This window comes from Engraulis encrasicolus, chromosome 16 (assembly GCF_034702125.1).
Source record: "Engraulis encrasicolus isolate BLACKSEA-1 chromosome 16, IST_EnEncr_1.0, whole genome shotgun sequence".
NCBI lineage: Eukaryota > Metazoa > Chordata > Actinopteri > Clupeiformes > Engraulidae > Engraulis > Engraulis encrasicolus.
In genome coordinates this window covers 6,799,154-6,826,216 of record NC_085872.1, presented here as the reverse complement: position 1 = coordinate 6,826,216, position 27,063 = coordinate 6,799,154, and the positions used below count along the sequence as shown (strand labels likewise).

Sequence of the window (27,063 nt, the reverse complement as noted above, 5' to 3'; positions counted from 1 at the left end):
CTGGTGCCATGTTTAAAACAAGTTTAGCTGCCATATCTCCTTCCATCCACTTGAATGAATTACCTGCTTGCTGTAAGCTTAAAAAACATTGTTTCCAGACCAGAATGACATATAGGCCTACATTAATCATGTAAGAGAACCATGCACAGCATGTTTTCATGTTGAGTGATGTAGTATTGCAGACAAGTGAGGCTATTTACTATATTTTGTATATAATGAAATTCAAAAGCGTGACAGCTTTTCTCCCTTTCTCTCACCCTGTCCCTCCGGTTCAAACACATAGATAGCCCCCTTCTCATTCTCCTACTCACAAATGCACCACTATTTCCAGTAGGCTACAGAAATGAAATTGGTTTGGAATCATAGACAGCACAAATGTGTAGCTTATTAAAATTGTTATGCTGCCATGCTTTGTGATGCTGTAGGTAGTGTAGATAGGCTATCAATGCAGACCTCCTTGGTAGGCCTATTGTCTACACATGCATTTGACATGCAAATGTACTGTACCACTCTCCTGGCATTTCAATTCCATTTTACAATTCAAACACATTGATAACCTTCCTCTCATCTGGGGTTGGGGGCACCACCACCATTACATCCAAGACACCACACAGTGAAGGTACTTTCATGCGACTCAATCTGATGTGTTGGTCGGCTGTCCAAAATCCATTTGATGCAAAACAGTTATTGTTCTTGATGCTATTTAGTTAAGCTTACTACCGGTATTACTCTTGTGTTCTGTAAGGTATAAAAAAAAAAAAGGGGGGGGGGGGGGGGGCCAGAACTCAAACTCGCCTAGGGCGCCAAATAAGCCAGAACCGGCCCTGATCACATTAATGCAACTCCGTTTTATTGGTGAGATTTTTGTTGCACGATTAACGCTCACTGTGCCCCTGTTAAGTTTTTTTTCACAAACTGGCTGATTGCGGGCTGTTAAACCACAACTCCTAGCATGCCCGGTAACAGACGGCACTGTGAAGAGGCCTGCCCCAGTCGGGAGCTTCAGCTAGGTAGGCCTATCCTCAAGCAGTGAAGTAGACAACAAGGAAGGTGTCAGTCTGTAAATAAATGATCTGCAATAGTTCTTTAAGCCTCATTTTTTAAAGGGACACTGTGCAGGAAATGGTCAAAAAAGGTACTGCAACTATGCTGCTTATTGAAATTGGGCTGCCTATTGCCATGAAAGTTTACTAAGTATTAAACAAATATTTTCTAGTATGGTCCAAGTGCAGTTTATTTTTGCAGCTAAAAATGGCTATTTTTGGAAATTCAAAATGGCGGACCATGGAGAAGATCCCCCTTTTCATGTACGAAAAGTGCAATTTTTCCAGTCATAATGAATACTCAGAATTGGATGCTGGTGGTAAGTATTCATGAAAAAGGTAACATTAGTGAATGGGCAGCATGAATTCTGGAAATAAACGACTAAAAATCTCAAACAGTGTCCCTTAAAAAGTTATTGCCGATGTGGTTGCAAACAGTGTGTTGAAGGAGTTCTGGCTGGCTTTAAAATAGCTGAAGCTAGCTGCTAGCCCATTGAAGGAAATTGGCTTTTGAGCCCTTCTGGTAGCTTACTTTAGTGCTACTCTAAAATGAATTGCTTGATAGACTTTTCATAATTCTTAACCGCCCCAAAACAGTTCGTTGCTAAGCCCGTATTTTGATGACCAACAAAGTTTTGAGCAACTTGAAGATGTAAGTTATTAATGGTTGTTGCACATGATCAACATTGCATCAAATGTCCCGTTTTGGTTGAAAAAGTCCTCATCTTCGCTAGGTCCAGGTCGTTGCAACAATTGAGCTTAAAGGCCAATTTATACTTATTGGCGCTGACGGTTGCAGAGCCTGTGCAACCGTCTGTGCGCGACCACACCCCCCGCGCAGAGGCTCTGCAACCGTCGTCGCGCGCCTCAAAAAAATCCTGACTACGCGACAGACGGTTGCGAAGGTCGCAGAGAAAAGGCGCTGTGATTGGTCGTCTCGATACTTCCTTCTTCTCGTGGCGGCACAGTTCTCCGGTAGTTTACGAGAGCCAAACTGTCAATAGTCTGTGGAATACGAACACTTTCTTTCTAGTCTGTGTAAATAAATGAAGCTACAATGACTGAATTAGTAAGTAGCAAACAAACACTACATCAGTTTAGCACTCGCAGCACAATGCCTGCAGTCTGACTACTGAACTGTAGCCTTGTAGCTATGTAGCCAAATGTAGCTAACAACATGACACCTTGTGCGCAGATCTATAACATCAACAGTGGTTAGCGACCGTAAGCAACAGGCGCCGTTGCTGAACTATAATCTGCCCTTTACTTGTTGGAAAAGTGTTGTCTTCAGGCTTATTGGTTTCTTAACTAAGAAATAAATCTTAATGAATGTAGTAGTCTGCAAATATATCAGCTGATCGAATTAATATAGACCTAATAAAATACTATATGGAAAATATAGGCCCTATGCATGCATGAGAGACCCCTTCCTGTCACTGGAAACTAAATATCTGCTGTGTGCATGTGAGCATTTGTGTCTTTAATGACATGTTTAGGTCTATTTTTTAATCTGTTTTTTCTCCCCCATGAGTTATTTTAAGGCCATCATATGTATATGCTATTATGGCAGATGTTAGTGTCTGTAACAGTCCTTGCTTTCAATAAAATAGCCACAAACCTAAATTTGCCACAAACCAAATCTATTTTCTGTACACCCATGAGCGTATGAACACATTAACTCCCAAGTCACGTAGAAATACGTTTTTTGCCTCCCATACGTTGGCTCCCAAATGTAAAAACTCCCAAATGTAAAAAAAAAAAAAATCAGAATCGACACATTCTAAGGCACATTCTGTGTGATTTTCGTAATTATGTGATGAACAGAACTGACATAGATCATAAAAACACCTACAAAGTCAAAACTCCTACAAAGTCAGGATTTGGATATTTCATCATCTGTGCATTTTATTAAGTACGGCCTATTTGAGTTTTATTATAGCGGAACAAACCACTTCCTGATCACGTCACGTCTCAAAGTTACTTCGTAGAGCATCAAAACATGTCCTGTCAGTGCCTTGCTAGCCAATTCCTAACCATATGCCTATGAGAGGATAAGGAGTTTTGCAGTCATCAAGATAGGTGTAAAATGGAAGGCTGTAATGAAAAACAGCATGCAACACAGAAGGAAGTAACCTAATTTTGGGTGAGTACTTTGGCATGTCTACTTTTTTCTTCAGAACGAAAACTGCCAGTCAAGTGACATTAGCTAGCTAGCACTTCAGATGATGTGGCTCTGAACATTAGCCTGACCAGGTGATTTCGCATTGAAACAGTTTAAGTTAACTTGGAAGCTACTGGAGTTATTCTTCGGGCGTGAAAATACATTTAGACCGTCAAAATACATTAAGACCCGAGAGTCAAAGAGCGCACCCGTGACAAAAAAGGCTTTTCCTCCGTTCGAATGGGGGAAAACGCTATTTCTACCTAAACTAATGCTCGCTTAAAGTTGAATAACTTTGGAATGGAATAAGCTACGAACGATTTCAGATACAGAAAGCTGAGTTCCTGGGCTTTCGAACAAGCCCTGGCATGTGTCTGTAGGTCTAAGACAAAATATTCGGTGGCTGTTCAAAAAAAAAGACAAAAATTGATGAAACTGGCTAGGAGTCTACAGCTAAAATTCCAAACAACGCCTGGGATTCAATGTGTTAAAAATGATTTTCAATTACACAAAATTGTGCAATTAAAATGTGATTAATTGAGGGTTAACTATGTCATTCTTACGATTAAATATTTTAATCGGTTGACAGCGCTAAATATAATATTTATATATTTACTGTAATACACTATATACACTGTACTCTACATACGGTACTCTAGATTGTACGACACATCCATCTTGACCCCAGGACAAGCAGAACTCGCAATTTCTGCATACACTGACTACAGCCGCATTCAAAATCGCATTTCAATGTTTAAGTTAAAGCAAGATCCTGAACAACCTGATCCTGATCTCTGGAGGAGGACTGAACTACCATTAAAATGACCACAGCAGCATACTCAGCGTAAGGAAAAGAAACGTTCAGATAATTAAAGGAGCAGCCATAACGGAATTGAGATTACCAAAGTATCGGACATGCCGGAAAAGTTAGATTATCAAAGTAGTCGTGTCGAAATATTGTTTAGAGCCGATTTCTATCACTCTGTTGCTCATGTTGGGTGTCGAGCTACTGAGATGTTTATATTTATATTCTTCTGTTGGCGTAGAGCTACTGAGATGTTTATATTTCTATTACTCTGTTTGGAGGAGATGAAGTTGATGATTTCGAATTTCAAAGCTGGCAAGTGGTGTTTGAGGTAGTAACATGCAATTAACATCTTTCATGGTCAACATGGGGTGAGAGTGAGTGAGAATGTGTAAGAGTGTCCGTGTGTGTGAGCGCGAGTGAGAGAGTAGTGTATACCTTTGTTGCGTTTGGTCGGTGCTGGCGTCTCGTCCTGCTCTGATGCCTTCTTCTTCCTCTTCCTCCTCTTCTTCTTCTTGGACTCCTCATCATCATCCGAATCTGAAGACACCTGTTCCAACTCATCCTGGGGAAACACACCTTAGGAGGGAAAAGAAATAATGAGAGAAAATGAAGAGAAGAGAAAATGAAGAGAGGAGATGAAGAGGAGAGAAGAGAAGACAAGAGGAGAGAAGAGAAGAGAAGAGAAGACAAGACAAGAGGAGAGAAGACCAGAGAAGACCAGAGAAGAGAAGAGAAGAGAAGAGAAGAGAAGAGAAGAGAAGAGAAGAGAAGAGAAGAGAAGAGAAGAGTCTTACCTTGAGACAGGTCTCGGAATCTGAAAGCAGAAAAAAAACAAAGTTCAATTAAGCGCAAGTGTTTGTTTGTGTGTGTGTGTGTGTGTGTGTGTGGACGCATAAAACAACTGGGCTTGAGTCTGTCAATGACACACTGAAGACACTCACCAAAGCTATAATTAAAAAAAAAAAACAGTTCATGCAAACTGTGGCATTTTGTGAATATGTGTGTGTGTATGTGTGTGTGCGTGTACTCACGTCTTGACAAACTTGTAGAGGCGTCGGCGGTTGTGAGCGTGTGTGTGTGTATGGCTGGCCAGCTGGAAGAGAGTGTCTGCTACGGCCCCGTAGTCAAACTAAACACACACACACAAAAGAGAGGAAAGGTTAAACACACACACACACACACACACACACACACACACACACACACACACACACACACACACACACACACACACACACACACACACACACACACGAGGAAAGGTCCACACTTTAGATGGAGCACACGCACATGAAACACAAAAGCACACACGTGAGACACATCATGCACACACGCATACACCAGGGCTTGACACTGACGGGCACCAGGGCGCCAAATGCGGGTAAAAATCGGGTTCATCCTCACCAGCCATTTGGCTCTTAACTTATTATTGGGGTGTGATTGAAAAAAAAAACAGTGATGGATTTCTCTGAATGTCTTCGCTATCAAAAAGGAATCAAATGTCGTCTTACAAATCTACAGGGCACTGCGTGTCACACACTGCCTATGCCCCGCCTCCGTGGGGAAAGACTGACACGCCAAAGCGTGCGTCTCTGAGTGAGAAGAATGCTCCGGTTTAATTAGCAAAGTTTGCTCTCCACTGACAAGCGACGTGCCTATTTTGCAATTTTCCTTTACTGCAGTGAAACGTCAAGCTTACGAAGGCAAGAGGAAATGCGACAGTTTCATGAGAAATATTAGGAAGTTTAAGATCAGTTTGGGTGAGGACATTACAAACTAAACGCTACAAGTCACTATCATGTTCAGTTGTAGTTGGCCTATTAATTAAGCCTGATTTTCTGATTAACCGCGCTATTTTCATTCCCTACTAGTCCTGCACATTTCCTCAACTGTGGTTACTCGCAAAACCTTGGTTCCAACGCACAGTTAGCAAAAAATGCACAAACAGCATCAGGATCGCAATGTCCGTCTTGCTGTAACAACAGCGCAAAAAAAGGGGATGACAGAAAGTCGGCAAGTAACGGCATCATACTTGTCAAATTTGAGCTTTAAAAACCTTGATATTTCCCAGAATTCACGTCAAAAACAGGACGTTTTCAACAGGCCAAATCATGACAGTTAAAGGGGCGACAATGACAGGTGGGGCGGTGCGCTCTATCCTGTGCTTTTCACGCTGACAGTTCACGTGCAAGACCATGTCTATCCAGAATCCCCCACAGCGCACATATTGATATACGCATGTATAGTAAGGGTGGGCGATATATACCGTCTGCGAAATTATCGTAAATGTCGTTTTGACGATGAGTAATTTTGCAATATCGAGATATTTTAATGAAGTCGCTAAAATCAACAAAAGCGCTGTGACAGGACTCATTCAGACAGCGACGACAGCCAAGCCTTTCAGCCAATAGTAATGTTGTTGTGAACTGGAGAATAACGTCTGTGAACCAATGAGCAGACAGTGCTGAGAAGGGCGGGCTGCAGCGTTTTGCCAGACAGGGAGAGAGAGAGATTTCCCGTGTCACTCACTCGTGCACAGCACTGCTGCTGCTGGGCAGTGGAGGAAAGTTGCTGTTATCCAAATGGTGGATTTACATGAGGAATTCGACCATTAAACCAGCCATTGCATGATGCTGAGGGCGTTTTGAAACTATGTGCTTTACTTAGCAACCGTCTGTGATTATGGGAAGCCAAATAGTTAGGAAGATAAATAGCTTTGTCTCTGGTCTGAGAAATCGCTAGTTAGCATGCTAGTTAGCGAACTAGGCTAAGCAATGCTGTTCTCTACAACTATTAGTGGCTGTTACTCACCACTCAAACACCCACCCTGCATGTATAGATGGCATAACTGCTTAGGTGGACAAGTACTGTTAAGTTGGCGCAGTGAGTTAAATTACAATGTGTGAAATTCAACACATGCAATTTGCAGCTGCCCTAGTTTCCTATCCATGCACTGTTTCCAGTCAAAAATGGCTGTCATATAACAGAATCATAAGCAATACATTATAAAACTATTTTTTATTTACATGGATATGTTTTCATGCCAAGTGATGAAGTATTACTTTACAGACCAGAGCATATGCATTTTATTAAATTCAAAAGCTCTTCAGCACAGCATTTCTCCCAACTCTCTGTCCCTCCCCAGTTACAACACAAATGCAGCACTACTACCTCCAGTGCAGAATTGAAATTAGTCTGGAATCATGCACAAATAATAGACAGCATAAATGTGTAGCTTTGTTATACTGCCATGCTTTGTGATGTAGTCTAGTGTAGACATGCCATCATTTATGCAGACCTCTTGTTAACATGCAGTTTAGGCTACATAGGCCTACAAATGATCTGCTTTACTTGCCCTGCCCTGCCAAATTCCCATACAGTACAATTCAAACACATTGATTCCCCCCCCCCCCCTTCTGAAATAGGCCCTTCTGGTTTTTGCAAGTGTTATTGGAAATTATCGTCAAATTATCGTTATCGTGAAAATTCTAAAACTTAGAGATATTTTTTTTGCCCATATCGCCCACCCCTAATGTATAGCATAAAAACCAATGCAATACCAGTTCCTCGTCTTGTGGATTGGTCACTGAAATTGTCTGGGGCTGATGCAAAACTTAGTGCTGGAGGACGGTGCAGGAGATGGTCAACTTTGTGCACCAGCCCTGTGTGGGATATTTGCACATGGACAATGGACAAACGAATAAAAACGCCTTCCACCTCAAATAAATAAATGTGCCGTCTTCACATAGTTCTAGGCCTTATATTTCTGCTTGTGCCCTTACACAGCACTGCATGTTCATTTGCTTGGCGTTTCAATAGCCTATATGAATAACATCAGAAATCAGATCAGTTCCTCTGTACTATCCTGTCTGCTCTGCATGCTTGAGGCTAGAGACACCTGAGTGAAATATTACTAGCCTACATATTATATTATATTATATTATACAGTATTATATTAAAATTATATTATATTAATATTATATTATATATAGGGCCTTTCACAGGATACATCACAGCTGTCATGATGGTCAAGAAAATTATGGCTAGTAAGGAGGCCAAATGGCTATTGAGTCAGGGAAACCACTAGCCAAAATGGCTGGTGAACAAAAAAGTTAAGTGTCAAGCACTGGCACACACACACACACTCCTGTAGCTGTAGTACGGGTCCTGTTGTGTGTGTGTGTGTGTGTGTGTGTGTGTGTGTGTGTGTGTGTGTGTGTGTGTGTGTGTGTGTGTGTGTGTGTGTGTGTGTGTGTGTGTGTACCTGTAGAACGGGTCCTGTTATGTGTGTGTGTGTGTGTACTAGAGCATGACAAGGGAGTGGATTTTCACTCCCGTCCCATCCCGGTCCCAGAAAAAAAAATCCCATCCCGTCCCATCCCGGACTGGAGTAGAAACAAATCCCATCCCGTCCACTCCTGAAAAGAATGTCTCCCAATCCTGCCCACTCCCACTCAAAGTCAACCCCACTCCCGTTTCGTCAAAAAAAAAAAAACGAGGCTCTTTTGTTTGTTTTTAAGGAAAAAATAAGCGGCATTCCCGCTCCCGTTCATTGTAATTCCCACTCCTTCCCGCTCCCATTCATCTTAATTCCCGCTCCTGCCCGCTCCCGTTCATCTTTAAAATTTTGACTCCCATCCCGCGGGACCCACGGGAATTCCTGAACGTCCTCCTCTAGTGTGTACCTGAAGTACGGGTTCTGCTGCGTCCTCTTTGTCTATATTCAGGAACTCTTCATCATCATCTTCCTCAACATCTTCACACTCATCATCATCCTCTCCTTGTCCTTTACGCCCTAAACACACACACACAAGGTCACCACAATGCATAAGACATATACATAAATAATAATTCATTATATACACTCACCAGCCACTTAGGAACATCTCTCTAGTGCTGGGTTGGACCCGCTTTTGCCTTCAGAACTGCCTGAACTGCCTGCAACAATACTTGGGTAGGCTGAGGCAACAAAGATAAATGGGTACTAATTGGCCCAAATTGTGCTAAGAAAATATCCTTATGCCATTATATCGCGAGCCTGAAACGTTGATGTAAAGTAGGTTTGACCCATGTTTTCATGTTGTTGATGCCAAATTCTGACCATTCCACCTGAGTGTTGCAGTAGAGATCAAGACTCAGCAGACCAGGCAACAATTTTCCGATCTTCTAGTGTCCTTTATGGTGAGCCTGTACAAATTGTTGCCTCATGTTCCTGTTCTTAGCTGGCAGGAGTGGCACCAAATGTGGTTTTCTGCTGCTGTAGCCCATTTGCCTCAAGATTTGATGTGCTGTGTAATCAGGGATTCTCTTATGCATACCTAGGTTGTAATGAGTGGGTATTTGACTTAATGTTGCCTTTGTATCAGCCCAAACCAGTCTGACCTTTCTCCTCTGACCTCTGCCATCAACAAGGCATTTTTGCCCACAGAATCACTGCTCACTGCATTTTTTTTTCCGTACCATTCTTTGTAAACCCTAGAGATGGTTGTGTGTGTATATCCCAGTAAATCAATATTTTCTGAAATACTCAAATCAAGCCCTTTCGGCTCGACAGCCATGCCATGTTTAAAGTCATTTAAATAACCTTTCTTCCCCATTATGATGCTCGGTTTGAACTGCATCAGATCATCTCGACCATGTCTACATGCAAAAACACACGAAGTTGCCACCATGTGACATGGCTGATCAGAAATCTGCCTCAATGAGCAGTTGTACCAGGCGTTCCTAATATAGTGGCCGGTGAGTGTATATGAATATAGATTTTTTTTGTAGTGTGTGTGTGTGTACCGGTTGTCTTCTTGTTCTTCTTCTGAGGGCTGGTGTGTTGTGACTCCTCCCCCTCGGAGGCACGGCCTGAGTCATGCTCCTCCCCCTGTGTCGTGACAAAACACACATTACAATAAACACAGCACCACCTGTTAGTATTAGCACCCTTGAAGTTTAAGCACTTAATGAGACACATCTCCAGACAACAAATAACAGGTGTGTTCGTTTTTCCGCAACGTCTACATCTGCATGCAGCCAGCAATGAATTCTGGATGAAAAGTTGCATGATGGTTAGATTTACAGAATTTACCAAATTTCACTCAAGTTGCGTCTACAAGGTGACATGTCACATGGTGTCAAACTATCGCGGGATGAATGTGACTGCAGACGGACCTTGCAACTCCCGCAGTTGCTTATCCCTGTTGATGCTCGTCTGCAAGGGTCTGCATACCGCCTCCAAAGTAACGCACCCATGAACTGGTTGGTCAACAGTTCACTCACGTGTGTATAGGCAAATCATATATATATATATATATATATATATATATATATATATATATATATATATATATATATATATATATATATGATTTCTTTTTCATTTACCTGCCTACATTAGTCTTTTGTAGACTAGATTTTGTAGTCTAGGCCTAAATGATGTTGAAGATATATCACTGCAACCTGTTCCCCAAGTGTTGACATCAAAGCAGAACACAGACAAATAAGGGATGTTCACCAAGGGAAAATATGCTTATTAATAATAGGCTTAGATCACATCATGCTGAGATGCTGACCGTGTGTGAGAGGGAGAAAGAAGGGTCAGGGTTCCAATAGGTAGCCTATAACAACTGTCTCACATTATCAAACATTATCTAATTAATATCCAAACATTAACTGAAAACAACACTGGTGATATTTTGTCAGGAAACATGTTGTAGGTGTAGGCTATTTAGCAGAGGTGTGACCAAGTCACTAATGTGCAAGTCACAAGTAAGTCTCGAGTCTTTCCACTCAAGTCCGAGTCAAGTCACAAGTCAAGACACATCTGACCAAGTCAAGTCCAAGTCCAAGTCGTACCCCAGCCAAGTCAAGTCCAAGTCCAAGTCTCATTTTTTTTCAAGTCCTTAACAAGTCACAAAGGGATTTTCTATTTGCAATCACAATTTCGATCATACATTCATTAGTATAATAATGAGACCTGAGTTAAATGATGACAATTACTAAAACAGTTGCTGAGAAATCAGTCTAAACCAAACTACTGCTTGTGCTGTGTATGTAAAATGACATTTAATTTCATATTTTTTTTTCACATAAAAATACATTTCATGTGAATTTGTACTTAAACAAAGGAGCAACCATATGCCAAATATTTACTGTCCAGTGGGCAAATAGTCCTGTTTGCAAGAATGTGTGCGTATGTGTGTGTGTCCGTTCCATCATCTGATGGCATAAACCTATTCCACTACTCAGGGCCGGTTCTGGCTTATTTGGCGCCCTAGGCGAGTTTGAGTTCTGGCGCCCCCCCCCCCCCCCCCCCCCCCCCCCCCTCTCTCTTTTATACCTTACAGAACACAAGAGTAATACCGGTAGTAAGCTTAACTAAATAGCATCAAGAACAATAACTGTTTTGCATCAAATGGATTTTGGACAGCCGACCAACACATCAGATTGAGTCGCATGAAAGTACCTTCACTGTGTGGTGTCTTGGATGTAATGGTGGTGGTGCCCCCAACCCCAGATGAGAGGGAGGTTATCAATGTGTTTGAATTGTAAAATGGAATTGAAATGCCAGGAGAGTGGTACAGTACATTTGCATGTCAAATGCATGTGTAGACAATAGGCCTACCAAGGAGGTCTGCATTGATAGCCTATCTACACTACCTACAGCATCACAAAGCATGGCAGCATAACAATTTTAATAAGCTACACATTTGTGCTGTCTATGATTCCAAACCAATTTCATTTCTGTAGCCTACTGGAAATAGTGGTGCATTTGTGAGTAGGAGAATGAGAAGGGGGCTATCTATGTGTTTGAACCGGAGGGACAGGGTGAGAGAAAGGGAGAAAAGCTGTCACGCTTTTGAATTTCATTATATACAAAATATAGTAAATAGCCTCACTTGTCTGCAATACTACATCACTCAACATGAAAACATGCTGTGCATGGTTCTCTTACATGATTAATGTAGGCCTATATGTCATTCTGGTCTGGAAACAATGTTTTTTAAAGCTACAGCAAGCAGGTAATTCATTCAAGTGGATGGAAGGAGATATGGCAGCTAAACTTGTTTTAAACATGGCACCAGTCTTACTTTACACTGCTGGTCAACCTAAGCAAGTATTATGATGTCAGGTGGGTGTTAGTGAGTAGGCTACTAACAGCTACTTTACTGGATTTCATTGCTTGGCATACTTGGCTAATGTTAGCATGCTAACTAGCGATTTCTCAGATCAAAAGCAAAGCTCTTTTTCCCTCTAATTCCAAACAGTAGCCTCATAACTATTAGGCTTTACATTACCACAAACGGTTTCTGATTAAACCACATACTTCCAAAACACCCTCTGCAACTCCTGCATCATGCAATGACTGGTTTAATGAGAACATAACAATTCTCCACCCAGCAGAGCAGCTTTGCTGTTCTCGCTTGCCCTCTGTCTCTCGAATGAGTCTCCAAATTCAAAATAGATCGGACGCTGTCACTCGTCCCGCCCCCTTTCTCAGGACTGTCTGTTTATTGGTTCACAGACTTCCCAGAGACAGTTGAAAGCGATATTACTATTGGCTGAGGGGCGCTTTGCCGTGAGGAGCGCTTTCGCCACGCTTTGTTGATTGCGACTTCATAAAAAAACCTCCATATCGCAAAATTACGCATCGGAGAGCGCCATTTCGGCGCCCCTTCTTCACATTGCGCTCTAGGCGACCGTCTAGCCGGCCTATGCTTATAACCGGCCCTGACGCTACTCCACCCTGGTCTTGGTGGTGGGCCGGTCATATCTAGTCAAGGTTGTAAGTTATACAGACTCCAGCATCATAACGCTAAGTACAGGACTATGGTTAACTTTTTCACTAGGAGCACAGGCAGGGCCGCTGACAGCTTTGGCTGGAAGGTTTTGTCAAGACATTAGGGGGGCATATTACACTTCCGACCTGAAAACGCGGATTCACACTTTCAGCGTACTATGTTTGAATTTACCCACAAAGGCCAAGGGTGAAAGTAGTAGCCCATTCATGTCTTACAGGTGCTACCCACCCCCCCCTCTCTTTACTGTAGTGTAACACTCGACTAATGTAAACATTTTGGTTTGGCTTTAAAAGACGCCATTTTCCCTAAGGTACCATATTAAGCTCACCATTCTCATCAAGATATGACATACAGCAGGGGTAATCAATTTCTTTTAAAAAAAAATTGAGCCCAGTGTGTGTGTGCGTGTGTGTGTGCGTGCGTGCGTGCGTGCGTGTGTGTGTGTGTGTGTGTGCGTATGGGGGGTGGGGCTACACATGTGAGACAGGATGATGAGTTAACAGCAAAGCTCAGCAGGCAGCCCTGTCTCAGCTGGTCCATGATGTTCACTTCATCCCATTATCTGTGAACCAAAAGCTGAGCATTGACAGTGTCATAACTGTGAACCCACCAATGAACACATGCATGGTGCAGCACTAGGCTATTCTGCTGTAGGCTACGTGCCAACAGTATTTAGCCTATTAGACACTTGTCCATATGGGCAAAGAAATGAGGACAAAGTAGGCCTAGTTAGTTGGATTAAATTCCTGGTAAAGTAATGATGAATTTCCTGAATTCCCCCCTGGGCACCAATAAAGTTACTCTACTACTCTACTCTACTCTACTCTACTATTGTTGAAGCTGATATCGGCATTGTCGCTTTCCCCCATCACCAACCATTTTTACTGCGTCACAGTCCAAGTTAACTAGAACTTTGTTTGCACAGTCATTAATCCACGTCTTGTTAATTATATTAGGCTACTAGACTATTCGCCAGCACGCTGTCAAATAAACATGGCGTTAGCGTTGCAGAATGTCAGTTATGGCAACGAGGCAACCTTGTTCTGCGCTTCTACAGTGTAGGAAGAAGGAAGGTGTGTAATGCCCTATCCAACATTTCGCTCTCATTTTTCCCGAACGAATATGCGCCTCGCGCCATGCTCTTGTCTCCGTGTTCTCCCCAATCGCCCTCTCCTCCCCCACAAAGGCACTTGTATGCTGTTCATGCCTCTTCAAAAAGATTAAGTTCACTGTCCAGGTCATAGATTGTAGCCAAACAAAGTTCTGCTTCTATGTTTCCTATTTTTTGTTAATTTGGAAAACAGGGTTACATCCCAGTTCTCCAGTGCTGGCGTCGTGTAGCTCTAACGTGTCATTTCCAAGCAGCGGTAATTGCGACTCCACACACTCCCCCAAAATACCAAACAAAGCATGTAGTTCGAACTGTGAGAAACATAAGATAAAGCGGTGTCGACACCACGAGATACAAGGTTCGCGCGCGCAAGGATTGGGCTGGGAGCAGCACGCGAGAGAGAACATGCTTTTTATCCACGGGAGCCGACCCATGTCTTGCGCTGCTCAGCAGTAGCTTGCAACCTCTACCTCGCATTACATTTAAATTTCACGATAGGCTGCATTAAAGATTGCGTTTGAACTGATGTGGCTGACATGATAGTGTGTCAAGGCTGAGTTTTAAAACTTTCAAGGAACATGTATGGCATTATCTTACCATTTGACACATGGGACACTGCTACTCTGGTTTCAGCTGGCTGTGGCGGTATTCCAGGAATCAAAGATAGCCCTGATGTCCTTAGAAATGTTTCGATTCAAGTCATCGAACAACAAGCAGTGAGGTTCGGGGCGCATAGCTTGTTAATAGCCCTCAAGCGCAAGCTTCGCGGGAAGCATTGTTGCTTGCGCTTAGTTTCTTCAAAGTTTTTCCAATAGCCATGAAGTATTCCTCATCTCGCGCCTTGACCAATTATTTGACAATTTTGGTCGTTTGTCTTGTCTCTTTGCAAGACTGTCATGAATAGGCTATAGGCTAAATTATTTCCCTTTCCATTCCCCCAGCATCTAAAGTAGGCAACCGGTGGAGCTCTTTTGATGGATGCAAGACCAAGTGTTCTCTGCTCGTCTATTTTCGATTGCATGCTGGAAGACTAAGACATGTATAAACGTGTCTTTTTGTATTGATTCTAATACTCAACCGATGGTGGCTGGTCAATGCAAATAATGTTACCGAGAGGTTACTCTTTCTAGACTGAGAAGCGCGAGCTTAACATGCATTTTCAGCGCGCGGAGTTGTGGTCGTGAAATAGCCCTGGGATATCAAGCCATAGCCTACGGACACATCCTGGGTTGGGGGAAACTTAAAAGCAGGCCATATTCGTAACGTTTACCTCGCCACATATCCATCATAACGTGGTTTTGTCCGCGATGGTGGAAATTATTCGCAAGGCTGCACTTCACTTTGAACTCGCGACTGACTCGCAAGCATACTGTGTGGGAGCGGAACATAGCCTACTGTAACAGCCTTCGGGGGCTGAAGGCAAGCGCATTCATAAAGGACAGGGAAAGCAAAACGGATAGGCGTACTCTTTTATAAAACAACAATATATTAAGTCCTGTGGTTCGGTTATGTCAGCAGTGTGTGTTTTTTTTATTATTTCAACTGCTTAAATAGCCTATGTTCAACAATCAATGTCCATCCATTTAGCTAAATATTTAGACAGCTTGGTTCTCACTGAATTTCTGTCGTAAGCGAGGGGCGAGAGAGCGAGAGCTTCACGTGTGTAGCCAGACGCGTGTTGCACATCACACCCCACCACACACACTTCCTACAACACTGATAGAAAATAGCCTATTTGTCGATCACACTGCAAACTTCCATAGTCTACCCTATTAAGAATGCAAAAGGAGTTGGGGCAGAGAGGGAGATAAAACCGCGATGGTTTAAAATGTAGGCTGTGTTTGTTCTGGAGACTCGCAAATGGTGTTTCACTGTTGCCGCTGGTCGCCGCGTCCAGGCCAGCCGCGTCCGTCCGCATCTGGCCGCCGCCAATGAATGGCATAGCACCGCTTAGGACAATGACGTGATTCAAACAAAGAATGTGGGCGGGCTGTTGCATTCTGAAAACAAGGGTTGGACTTGGACTTTTTTTTTAGACCCAACATGGCAAGTCACGCCAAGTCATTGAAAGTTACAACTGTCAAGTCCAAGTCGAGTCCCGAGTCAAAGGCGTGCAAGTCGAGTCGAGTCGCAAGTCCTTTCTGATCTTGAAATTTCAAGTCGCAAGTCTTCACACCGCTGACTCGAGTCAGACTCGAGTCCAAGTCACTGGACTCGAGTCCACATGTCTGCTATTTAGTTACTTACAGAAATGCAACACTTAATTTTGATGATTAATGTTTTTGTAACTTTTTTGATCGTGCAGCAGCGTGCACACACTTATACAAACAAAACTCGAAATGAACCTCGGTTATGTTCTCACTATGCAACATGCACGTTGTCCTTTGTTTGGTTTTGTGATTTGACATTTTGTCAAGAGCGCGCATGGATGCAGAGGCTGAAATGGAGCATGTTTTCGCCAGGCTGGCGGTCAATGCGGGGAAGAAATGCTGCTTAGATATCCACATCGACCTCAACGTTCGCTTGACTTACGACACTCTCTTATTAGAGCGTGGCGATTTCAGGCTGGTCTAAGAACTTGGGCAGGCGGAGCATCTCGCTCTCTCGCTCTCTTTCTCTCTCTCTGTCCGCTCAACGTATATCTCCACTCAACATACAACGGCCCATGCATGAATAAAAAACGTCTTCACACGTTTGATGAAGCCTTCTTGGTCTGTTGTTCATTTCTGTGCTTTACCTTCCGACGTTTGCCCAAGTTTTTCGTCTCGCAGAGTTTGCTCAGGCAATGGATAACAACAGATGCACGTGCTGGTTGGACGGAACATGTTATAAGAGAGATGGGTGAATGGAAGTGTTACTCGCAAATGTGCGCGCCCCTTTTCTACTTGTCTTTTTTAAGCGCATGCAAATATGCCTGTATCCTGCTGTTTTCTAGACTGAGGGGTAAACTTGGAAAGGGCGCATCGCGATTCTGCGAGGAAGGGTCGCGATAGGGGTTCGTGGGTCTGCGTACCAGGCTTCTACGAAATTCCGAATGGAAAGAATTTCAATTCAAAGTAATGCCATAATACGAACACTAGGTGGTGGTGTTCTATGTAATTTCAATGGGTGGTGTAGATTAAATTCAAAGAAATTCAAGGTAATGGCACCACCTAGTGTTCGTATTATGGCATTATTTTGAATTGAAATTCTTTCCATTCGGAATTTCGTACAAGCCTGCTGCGTACCACGATCCCTCGGTTCGATGCAATATCGTTACAGCCTTAGTGTGAGCTCATCGTCTCATGCACATTTGTGGCCAACTTTAAATACTCTGTTTTTAATACCACCTACATTGTGACGACAAGTTGTCGCTCACGTGCTTTGTCTACATTGATTGACAGCATCAAAATCAAATGCACCTAATGTCAACCATGATTTTACTATAGATAGCTATAGATGTGTCTGTGTGTGTTTCCATAGTTACCTCCTCCATAAGCCCCTCCTCCTTGATGAGGTCAGCGATGGCAAAAGGCGCCTGATCCACGATGGTGGAAAACAAACTGGAACACACACCCTGCAGTAGCACACGACTACACACACACACACACACACGCACACACACACACACACACACACACACACACACACACACACACACACACACACACACACACACACACGTTATATACACATTAGAACACACAACCTGCAGCAACCTGAGACTGCGCGCGCACACACACACACATACACATACATTAGAGCACACACAACTACTCACTCATACACACACACACATTATAAAAATTACAACACACACCCTGAAGAAGCACGCGACTCAGTACTACACACACACACACACACACACTCTCTTCAAAATACCACACACACACACCTCAGAAGACCACACACGCACGCACGCACTCACTAACACTCGCTCCTCAGAAGACTATCGCCCACAGGCATCATGTAGTCATGTGACCAAGTCCTGCTGCTCAGAAGACCAGGGTGGTGTTACATACTAAGAACATGGTTACGTGCTCTTCAGAAGGCCAGGGGGGTGTTACATACTAAGAACATGGTTACGTGCTCTTCAGAAGACCAGGGGGGTGTTACATACTAAGAACATGGTTACGTGCTCTTCAGAAGGCCAGGGGGGTGTTACATACTAAGAACATGGTTACGTGCTCTTCAGAAGGCCAGGGGGGTGTTACATACTAAGAACATGGTTACGTGCTCTTCAGAAGACCAGGGGGGTGTTACATACTAAGAACATGGTTACGTGCTCTTCAGAAGACCAGGGGGGTGTTACATACTAAGAACATGGTTACGTGCTCTTCAGAAGGCCAGGGGGGTGTAACATACTAAGAACATGGTTACGTGCTCTTCAGAAGGCCAGGGGGGTGTTCCATACTAAGAACATGGTTACGTGCTCTTCAGAAGGCCAGGGTGGTGTTACATACTAAGAACATGGTTACGTGCTCTTCAGAAGGCCAGGGGGGTGTTACATACTAAGAACATGGTTACGTGCTCTTCAGAAGGCCAGGGGGGTGTTACATACTAAGAACATGGTTACGTGCTCTTCAGAAGGCCAGGGGGGCTTCTTTCCATTATCCAGACTCCTGTCCTGCCCAAGTACTTGTGGCCTCATGATGATGTCACAAGACATCATTGACTACAAACGTTTAATTCAGTACCTCTCAAAAGCTCTCATTTGTAATCGGTATGGTGAATGAAGAATAGTCCCCCAGTAGTTGCAGTGGCTGACAGCGGGAAAACGTTATGGTTTTCCACGGAGGCCCGGCGTCAGCTAAGCACAAGGCCACAAAAAAACAGGTCGAGGACGCGAGTTTGGACAATGGAACATGTGATGATGTCATGTGGTCATGTGATGATGTCATGTGGTCATGTGATGATGTCATGTGGTCATGTGACTCACTCTTTAGTCTTGGCAGCGACGCGACAGAAGGGCAGGATTATGGAGAGATTCTGATCAGCTGTCAACTGAAAATCAGAAAACGCACACACACACAGACACAATGAACGGTGTGTTTAATGAAACTACATACAGTATATCAGACAAACAGAATCTGAATGATCTTTCTTGAACCATATAACACAAGGGGCAAAAACAAGATATATGCTACTGAGATATGTCATACCTAAGAAAGTTACCTACCAAAGTGGCTAATGAGACCAAAATTATTGCGAAATTGCTAAGTTTTACCCATTTTTGGGTACACACACATTACACACTGCTAGCCAGGTAACATCACCTGTTCTAGTTCTCACCTGTTCCAGTCCTCAAGCTGTTGTGTGTGTGTGTGTGTGTGTGTATGTGTATGCATGTATGTATGTATGTATGTGTGTGTGTGTGTGTGTGTGTGTGTGTGTGTCTGTGTGTGTGTTCTAGAACTCACCTGTGCCGCTCCAACGCGCGAGAGTTCCGGCAGGTAAATATCCAACAGATGCAGCAGAAGGCCAGAGGGGGCGGAGTCATCTAGTAACTGGGCGGAGAGTAACTGGAGAACACGCCCACTCAGACTAGAGAGAGAGAGAGAGAGAGAGAGATAGAGAGAGAGAGATAGAGAGCGAGAGAGAGAGAGCGGGGGGTGGTTAGTGACAAGTGTGCCATGAAAAAAAAAAAATTGAAGTGTGGGAACGGACGTGTGTGTGTGTGAGAGAGAGTGTATGTGTGTGTGTGTGAGAGAGAGAGAGTGTATGTGTGTGTGTGTGAGAGAGTGAGTGTATGTGTGTGTGAGAGAGAGAGTGTATGTGTGTGTGTGAGAGAGAGATTGTATGTGTGTGTGAGAGAGATTGTATGTGTGTGTGAGAGAGAGAGTGTATGTGTGTGTGTGCGCGTGTGCACATTACCTCTCTTCCCAGTCGTTTCTCTTCATCATCTCAAAGGTCTGCCTCAAGACAAAACGCACCAACTGCAAAACACACACACACACACACACACACACACACACACACACACACACACACACACACACACACACACACACACACACACACACACACACACACACACACACACACACACACACACATTAATATACACACATTTATATACAAAACACACATACGCACACATACAGATCCTGGCCACATCATTAGAAGGTGTGTGCGTGTATCTGTTACCTGGTAGAATTTGTCCAGTCGTAGTCTGTCGATTCCGTTCCATTCTCGTTTCACAGTCTTCAAAAACGCCTCCAGAAACAACAACTCTGAAAACACACACACACACACACACACACACACACACACACACACACACACACACACACACACACACACACACACACACACACACACACACACACACACACACACACTTCATGATCAGCAAATCTGCACATCTGTGATACTTTTATTCTGAAGGGCTGCATTCTACAATAGTCTGCATGCTATTCCAACTCTCTGCTCAATACTGACCGATGATGTCATCTTATTATCAGATTTGTTTTGTGTGTGTGTGTGTGATTTTCCTCTTGCCTTTGTCATCTTGTTGTCTACCTGCGGTTTACAAGTTTAGAGTGTGAAGACTTCTTGTGAGTGTGTGTGTGTGTCTACTTACGGGTGTCTGTGTTCTGAATGTTGTGCAGCAGCCCAGAAATCTGCTCCGACAACTCCTCCTGGAAAACACACACACCATGGCGGGTTAACACACACACACACACACACACACACACACACACACACACACACACACACACACACACACACACACACACACACACACACACACACACACACACACACACACACACACACACACACACACACACACACACACACACACACACACACACACACACACACGCCACTGTTCGCCACTCGGGGGCTCAAATCTGCCACCTCCCACTCAACGCTTCAGTTCGGGCATGGGAGGCACAGCACGATACTGCTGAGCTTAAAGGGCCGTACACACACGTCGCTGCTAGTTACTCGCTCAGCGGATGAAGTCAATAGAATGTCTACGTGTTCCAGCGAGTCTCGCTGGCGAGTAGGCGAGGAGAGTACAAGCGATGCGATGTGGGCGGGTTCCGAGATAAACTTATTTTATCTTCGAGCGACGCGAGTTAAGCGAGTAACCAATTGGAATGCAGAATACAGATTATTGACAGGTGACGTTGGCCCTGTGGTGTTCTGACCACCCGACTTCTGCACGCCATCACACTTTGGTTAAAAGTGTTGAGGAAAATACATACAGTGTACACCATCAAAGGCTCATATGCATGGTTGTGCACAGCACACGATCAACGTTAAACAGCGTAGGCCTACATTTTGTTTCGTACGGACGTTATTGGCGCGGACAGCGGGAACCATGACAACCAGTAAACAAAATCACCCAGAGCGAGTGGCAAGTAGGCGAGTGAGCAAGTAGCGAGTAAATAGCAGCGACGTGTGTGTGTAAGGCCCTTAAGGACCAGACTGATAGCACAGCCCTGCCGATACTGGATGAGGCTTCAGGAAGGAGGTTTACTAACTCTCTACTGCCGAACTCTTGTAGTTGGCATCCGTTAGGCCAGATTCACACTAGAGCATGGCGCGGCAGCAGCGAGACAGGCGAATATTGGGCGGTGTGTTCTACTCTGCCTTTCACACCAACAGCGTCGGCGTGCACAGTCCTGTTCAATCCCCCCCAAGCCACAACTAGTTTGCTACTTTGTCATTCATTTCAATGGGACACCGCCGGCTGCTGCCGTCCAAATTCCGCTCGAATTCTCTTTTCCAAGTGCAGCGCGGCTCCCACTACGGCCGTGTTGTTGTGGAAGGACAGATTTGTTTCCATCTATTTTCGCCACTACCAGTAAAAATCGCTTCCGTCCCATCCTGCCCCGCTTTGGTCTGAAATAGGCCTTACACACGCACACACACACACGCACACAGAGATACACTCCTCACCTGCATCACTGGCTTGTCCTGCATCCAGAGACAGTAGAAAAGCCCTTTCCAGATACGCAGAAACTCCTCTTCTGTGAAACCACCTGAAACACACACACACAATTCACTTCAAGCACACATACACACACACAACACGGTCTGTCTGTCTGATGTCAGCTCTTCTCCACTGAACTCTGCTGGACTGTGTTGAAGAGAGCTACGCGCTTCACACACACACAGCCCTGCTAACACCAAATCAACACAGGCCATGGGAGACACACACACACACACACTTTCACACGCTCACCCAACACAGAGTCAACACAGCCGATGACACACACACACACACACACACAGACACAGACACAGACACACACACAAAATAAACAGCGCCAATCCCAATATCCCCCCGTGGCTAGCAGCCAAAACAATGTACAATGCAGCATAGAGTAGGCTACAGCACGCACGCTACAGTGTATACTACAGACTCATACAGGCCTCCTCTACTCTGCTGTACCATTCTCACTCTAGACCAGTGTTTCCCAACCTTTTTTGTCTCGCGTACCCCCTAAGCTTCTAAGTTGTGCCATGAGTACCCCCTGATTACTGTTCTATATCACTTTATCTGTCCTAATGTGACTGCTCCATACATTTGTCATAGTAGTAACATTTTTCCAAGTACCCCCTGCAGTGTGCTCGCGTACCCCTAGTGGTACACGTACCCCTGGTTGGGAAACACTGCTCTAGACAACAGTCACCACGGCCACCACCCTGGACAAAACAGCTAGTCTTCCAGCCCTCCCCCCCTCAAAAAAAATCCCAGATCCCCCTTTCCCTTCAACAGCTACCCCCTACTGTACTGCTTTGGTCGCTTTTTACCCAAGGCTACTCACTCCCCTTCCTTTCCAAACTAAAGCTTCTACTCTACTCTCCTCTAGCCGTTATTGTATTCTACTCTCTTCTCATCCACACGGGCTAAACGCATTTCTCTGTCCGTTTCAAAGCTGCTCCCCCCAGCCCTACCCCACATTTCGGCTCGCCCCCAACCCTTCTCTTCACCCCGGTCCATTCTCTTCACCCCGGGCCCATCTCTTCCTCCACAGTGCGTCCATGATACTCCCCTCCAACTGCACACCCCCTTGCTCCAACTGCACACCCCTGCTACTGTGTGTGTGTGTGTGTGTGTGTGTGTGTGTGTGTGTGTGTGTGTGTGTGTGTGTGTTGTTCGCATGGATGATTTTTCACACAGTTTGCAGAACAGTATCCTAGTGCTAGATGTGTCGAGTCGACTGAACTGTCTGAACGTTTGAGTTTCGCCTGTTGCTTCGAAACAGCTCATTTCTCTCACCGTGTATGCAACTCTACTGTACATGTAAGGAAACACACACACAGAATACCCTTGAAATCATGGGTGCACTTTTATGTGTGGATGGTGGAGACATGTCCATCCCACTTTTGAGACAAACTAGCTAGCTCGTCCCCATCACCTTTTCACCAACAAAATGCAAAATAGCATTTTCACTACAAAGCAAACCTCCACCTTTGCTTGAAATATTAAACATTTATCTCAAATATCAACACAGAATAGCATCACAGATAGTAAACACAGCTCTACACTAACAGAGGGGAGGAAGAGGAGGACTCTTGAGAGCATGTGTAGAGCTTTAGAACTAGAACAACGTGTGCCACTCGGCTGAGCACCAACAAACACAACAGCGTTACCTCCGGGGGCTTGAGAGCGAACTCGGACATATTTACGCAGCTTTTTGAAAGCTTTGGTGCGCGTGCTTTTGTCGTTTGCAGCTAATCTTTGAGCGAGGATCACTTCGGGCTCCTGGTCCTGCGCCATCGTAGCTCTTCACGTGGACACTGGACTCTTCTTCTTCGTCGTCTTTTTGTTGTTTTATCGCGGTTGGCAAACCAGCTGAAAAGTTGGTGCATTACCGCCACCTCTGGACTGGAGTGTAGATCAGGAATAGCCAATCTCCCTCAAAAAATGAAATAAAATGAAATGAAACGACAACGGTGGTTAAATAGTCAGCCTGCCAAGACCCTAAAATAAATGTTTGATGACATTTTCTGTTAAAAGTTGGCAACTATGCCAGAAGTTATCAGCATGGACTAAGGTTTCAGAATCACCTGGAGTGCATCCCGATATGTGACCTTGCCTCCTCCACTTGTGCTTGTCTCCTCGTCCCGCCTCCTGGCCCCTCCTCCGTGGAGAAAACAATAAAGTTTCCCAGCTGTCAGCCTAGCCACAACAACTTTTGAGGGACTGTTTTTCATTCACCATAGCAATTGCAAACGAGAAAAAGACTCTATAATTGAGCTTTTGCAAGATATTGAAATATAATGCTGTTGTCAGTGATGTCATCATGACGAGAAGCGAGTGGAGGAGGCAAGTGGAGGAGGCAAGGTCCCATATTAAGATGCACACCTGGTTGCCAACATGCAACTTGACCTTTAAGGTCAAATATGAAGGTCAAAAGGTCAACCACGGTCAAATAACAGTGTTATTTAGTTAAAAAATTTTAAAATGATGTTAAAAGTGGGCAACCATGCCAGAAGCATGGACAAAGGATACAGAATCAACTTATTACCAACACGGAACTTGACCTTTAGGGTCAAATTTGAAAGTCAAAAGGTCAAAAACAATGTATTTTCTGGTTAGTCTATTTTGGGAACTGTGTATTCATGGAATTCTTTTTCAAATGTCAGTAACCATGCTAGATGTTATCAGCATGGACTAAGGTTTTAGAATCACCTGGTTGCCAACATGGATCTTGACCTTTAAGGTCAAATTTGAATGTCAAAAACAATGCATTTTCTGGTTTGCCTTTTTTGGGGGGGGGCTTCATATCCATGGTATTCTTTTTCAAAAGTTGACAATCATGCTAGAAGTTATCAGCATGGACAAAGGTTTCATGGTCCATGGTTGGCAGCAAAGAACTTGACCTTTAAGGTAAAATTTGAAGGTCAAAAGGTCAACCGAGGTTTAAAAAAAATGTTTTGGGTTTTTGTGATGTACTTTCACAAAAAAACATGTTTTCATGATGCATTGAATAATTAGTACCTGGAGGAGATATTTCTTATTATTTAAATCATTTTAGGTGAGTGAAAGTATTGAAACAAATAATATTAAAGAAAATAAAACACCGTTTTGATGAGGTTTCTCCCAAAGCGGACAGCGCTGTCAAAAGCTGCATTTGGAGTTTTCTGACAGTGGACTGTGGAAATGGTCACGAGAGTCACCCTTCACCTACTAATGACAAATAAGTATCAGATGACACTGAACAGTGATTAATGAACCCTTTAATCATACTTAGAGCCCCTTTAAACCCAGGTCTTCAGTGATCAACAAAAACAAGGAAATTTGCCTTTCTGTTCCAATACTTTATGGGACTGTATATTTAGAAGTTATATAGTCTTTATTATTAGGGTATGAATGAAAGTGATTATTGCAAATGATCAATAACAAGAATGTAATTCATCATATTGCTTCTTTACTTCAATAATAATTAAAACGATAATTAAAATTCAAATGCGATGTCAGTACATACTGAATATTTATGTATTTGAAGGAGCTATTGTTGCTGTTATTACAAAAAGGTTGCGTCATCCAGATCATGTTCTATCCCTACGGCGTTTAAACATTCTACATTTTAATCACATGCAGGTAAACAGGGCTGTCCATTCCTCAGGCAACTGCAGGCATGTATTGGCCATTTGGTTCTACAACCACATATTATCAGTCCTGAGCTACTATGTGGAACTGGAGTTTCCTTTGCCACAGAGCCATCAAGTGTTGGTCTACAACTTTCCAACCACCTGCATCCTCAGTGTCTTTGTTAATATGTACTTTGTCAGACTGCAGCCATACATTTGCCTGCTGATTTGCTTATGCAAGATGCAATCCATATGCATCACTTGGTGGTACTATATCAATTGCCTTTTTGTCTTTCTGAAAAAAGTCTTGTCTAGACCGATCAATACCCAAAGATAAGCATGTTGCTTTGGACAGGTGACACAAAAACTCAAGCCTGGAAAATTGCAACAGAACATTCTACAGTAGTTATGAGAACACCAAGAAAAGTGTGCGATACTTGATCTACTCTTACTGCAGGTTTCATTTCCTAACCATGATATGACATAGCAAATCAGCAAGTATCCTTCATTGCTATAACCATCTGAAACACATTAGAAATAATTCATTATTTTTTTCTATGGAAAGCCTGTGAATTGATGGGGCAAAGCAAATTCACTGGTGAGCCAAGGCATATCCCATTTCATAACAGCAGCTTAATGTGCTTCACAAAGAAGAATAAAGTAATTTAGATGACCAGAGTGAAAATACAAGTTTAAGTTAATTTTATGCTAATGAGCTATGATGCATGTCTAAGGATGACAGGCCAGAGCCCCACCATGATAAGCCAAATCAAATCATATTAAAGTATAGGCCTACTAATTATTCAAATATAATACCATGCAAATAACTTGTATTTTATGAAAGCACATCACCGCTCAGTTGCATTAACTTCTGAAAGTTAAAGACACTTTTTCTTTCTGTAGTTGACTGATAAGTACAGTAGGCTAATTGCCTGTATGTCTGGTATTTTGGACCATGAATCAAAACATGAATAGACCTACTACAGCAGTGTTTCCCAACCTTTTTTTGGCCAGGGACCCCATTTTGACATCCAACATTTCTGGGGACCCCATGGCCCTGTAGGCTACAGTACGACTGAGCTAACTTTAATTTGGCGATTACACATAGCCTATATTGTGTGTGTCTATTATATATTGTATTGTTTATCATGATGTTATGTAGGGCCTAGTTAAAGTTATATTAAGCTTAAAAGTTAACACTTATTGAAAAATTACTATTTTTCTTTTTTCCGACCTTTCAGGCAACCCCATTTGTATTTGAGGTGACCCTACATGGGGTGCCGACCCTGTGTCGAAAAACACTGTTCTACAGTCTGCTGTCGCTGCACTCACAGGTCCCACGCTTCTTCATCTTGAGGAGTGTGTTGTCCCCTCCCCACTTCATGAATGGCAAGGTGCTGCCGTCCTGTGCCTCCCTCATTCCATAGGCGTTGCCATTTATCACATGTCCTGACTTTGGCTTTAGGCCTATATATTTTTAATCTCAGCCTCGCTGTATTGTTCTTCAAGCTCAACGCTGTCCTTCTTTAAGGCCTCCAAGTGAGTCAGCCCACTCGTTGCCTCTGACGCCTATGTGCGCTGGTACCCATAGAAAAAACGTCAATTCCAGTCTT

At 43.6% G+C, this 27,063-nt stretch overlaps 1 protein-coding gene across 2 annotated transcripts in view; it reads right to left on the bottom strand.

The window, feature by feature from the left end:
- LOC134465055 (uncharacterized) overlaps positions 1–23,671 on the bottom strand; it is a 33,703-nt gene extending 10,032 nt beyond the window's left edge. Inside the window, exons 1-13 of one of the 2 annotated variants that reach the window (XM_063218465.1) lie at positions 23,507–23,671; positions 21,806–21,888; positions 20,475–20,532; positions 20,039–20,124; positions 19,766–19,827; positions 19,312–19,435; positions 18,831–18,895; positions 17,379–17,484; positions 9,800–9,884; positions 8,698–8,807; positions 5,044–5,141; positions 4,807–4,826; positions 4,448–4,588 (exon numbers count right to left, since the gene is read on the bottom strand). In XM_063218465.1, the coding sequence (XP_063074535.1) occupies positions 4,448–4,588; positions 4,807–4,826; positions 5,044–5,141; positions 8,698–8,807; positions 9,800–9,884; positions 17,379–17,484; positions 18,831–18,895; positions 19,312–19,435; positions 19,766–19,827; positions 20,039–20,124; positions 20,475–20,532; positions 21,806–21,888; positions 23,507–23,633 (1,165 nt within the window). In that variant the 5' untranslated portion in view covers positions 23,634–23,671. The remainder of the gene's footprint in view (positions 1–4,447; positions 4,589–4,806; positions 4,827–5,043; positions 5,142–8,697; positions 8,808–9,799; positions 9,885–17,378; positions 17,485–18,830; positions 18,896–19,311; positions 19,436–19,765; positions 19,828–20,038; positions 20,125–20,474; positions 20,533–21,805; positions 21,889–23,506) is intronic. The other variant, XM_063218466.1, reaches the window with a different exon arrangement.
- Between the last annotated feature and the right edge of the window lie 3,392 nt (positions 23,672–27,063).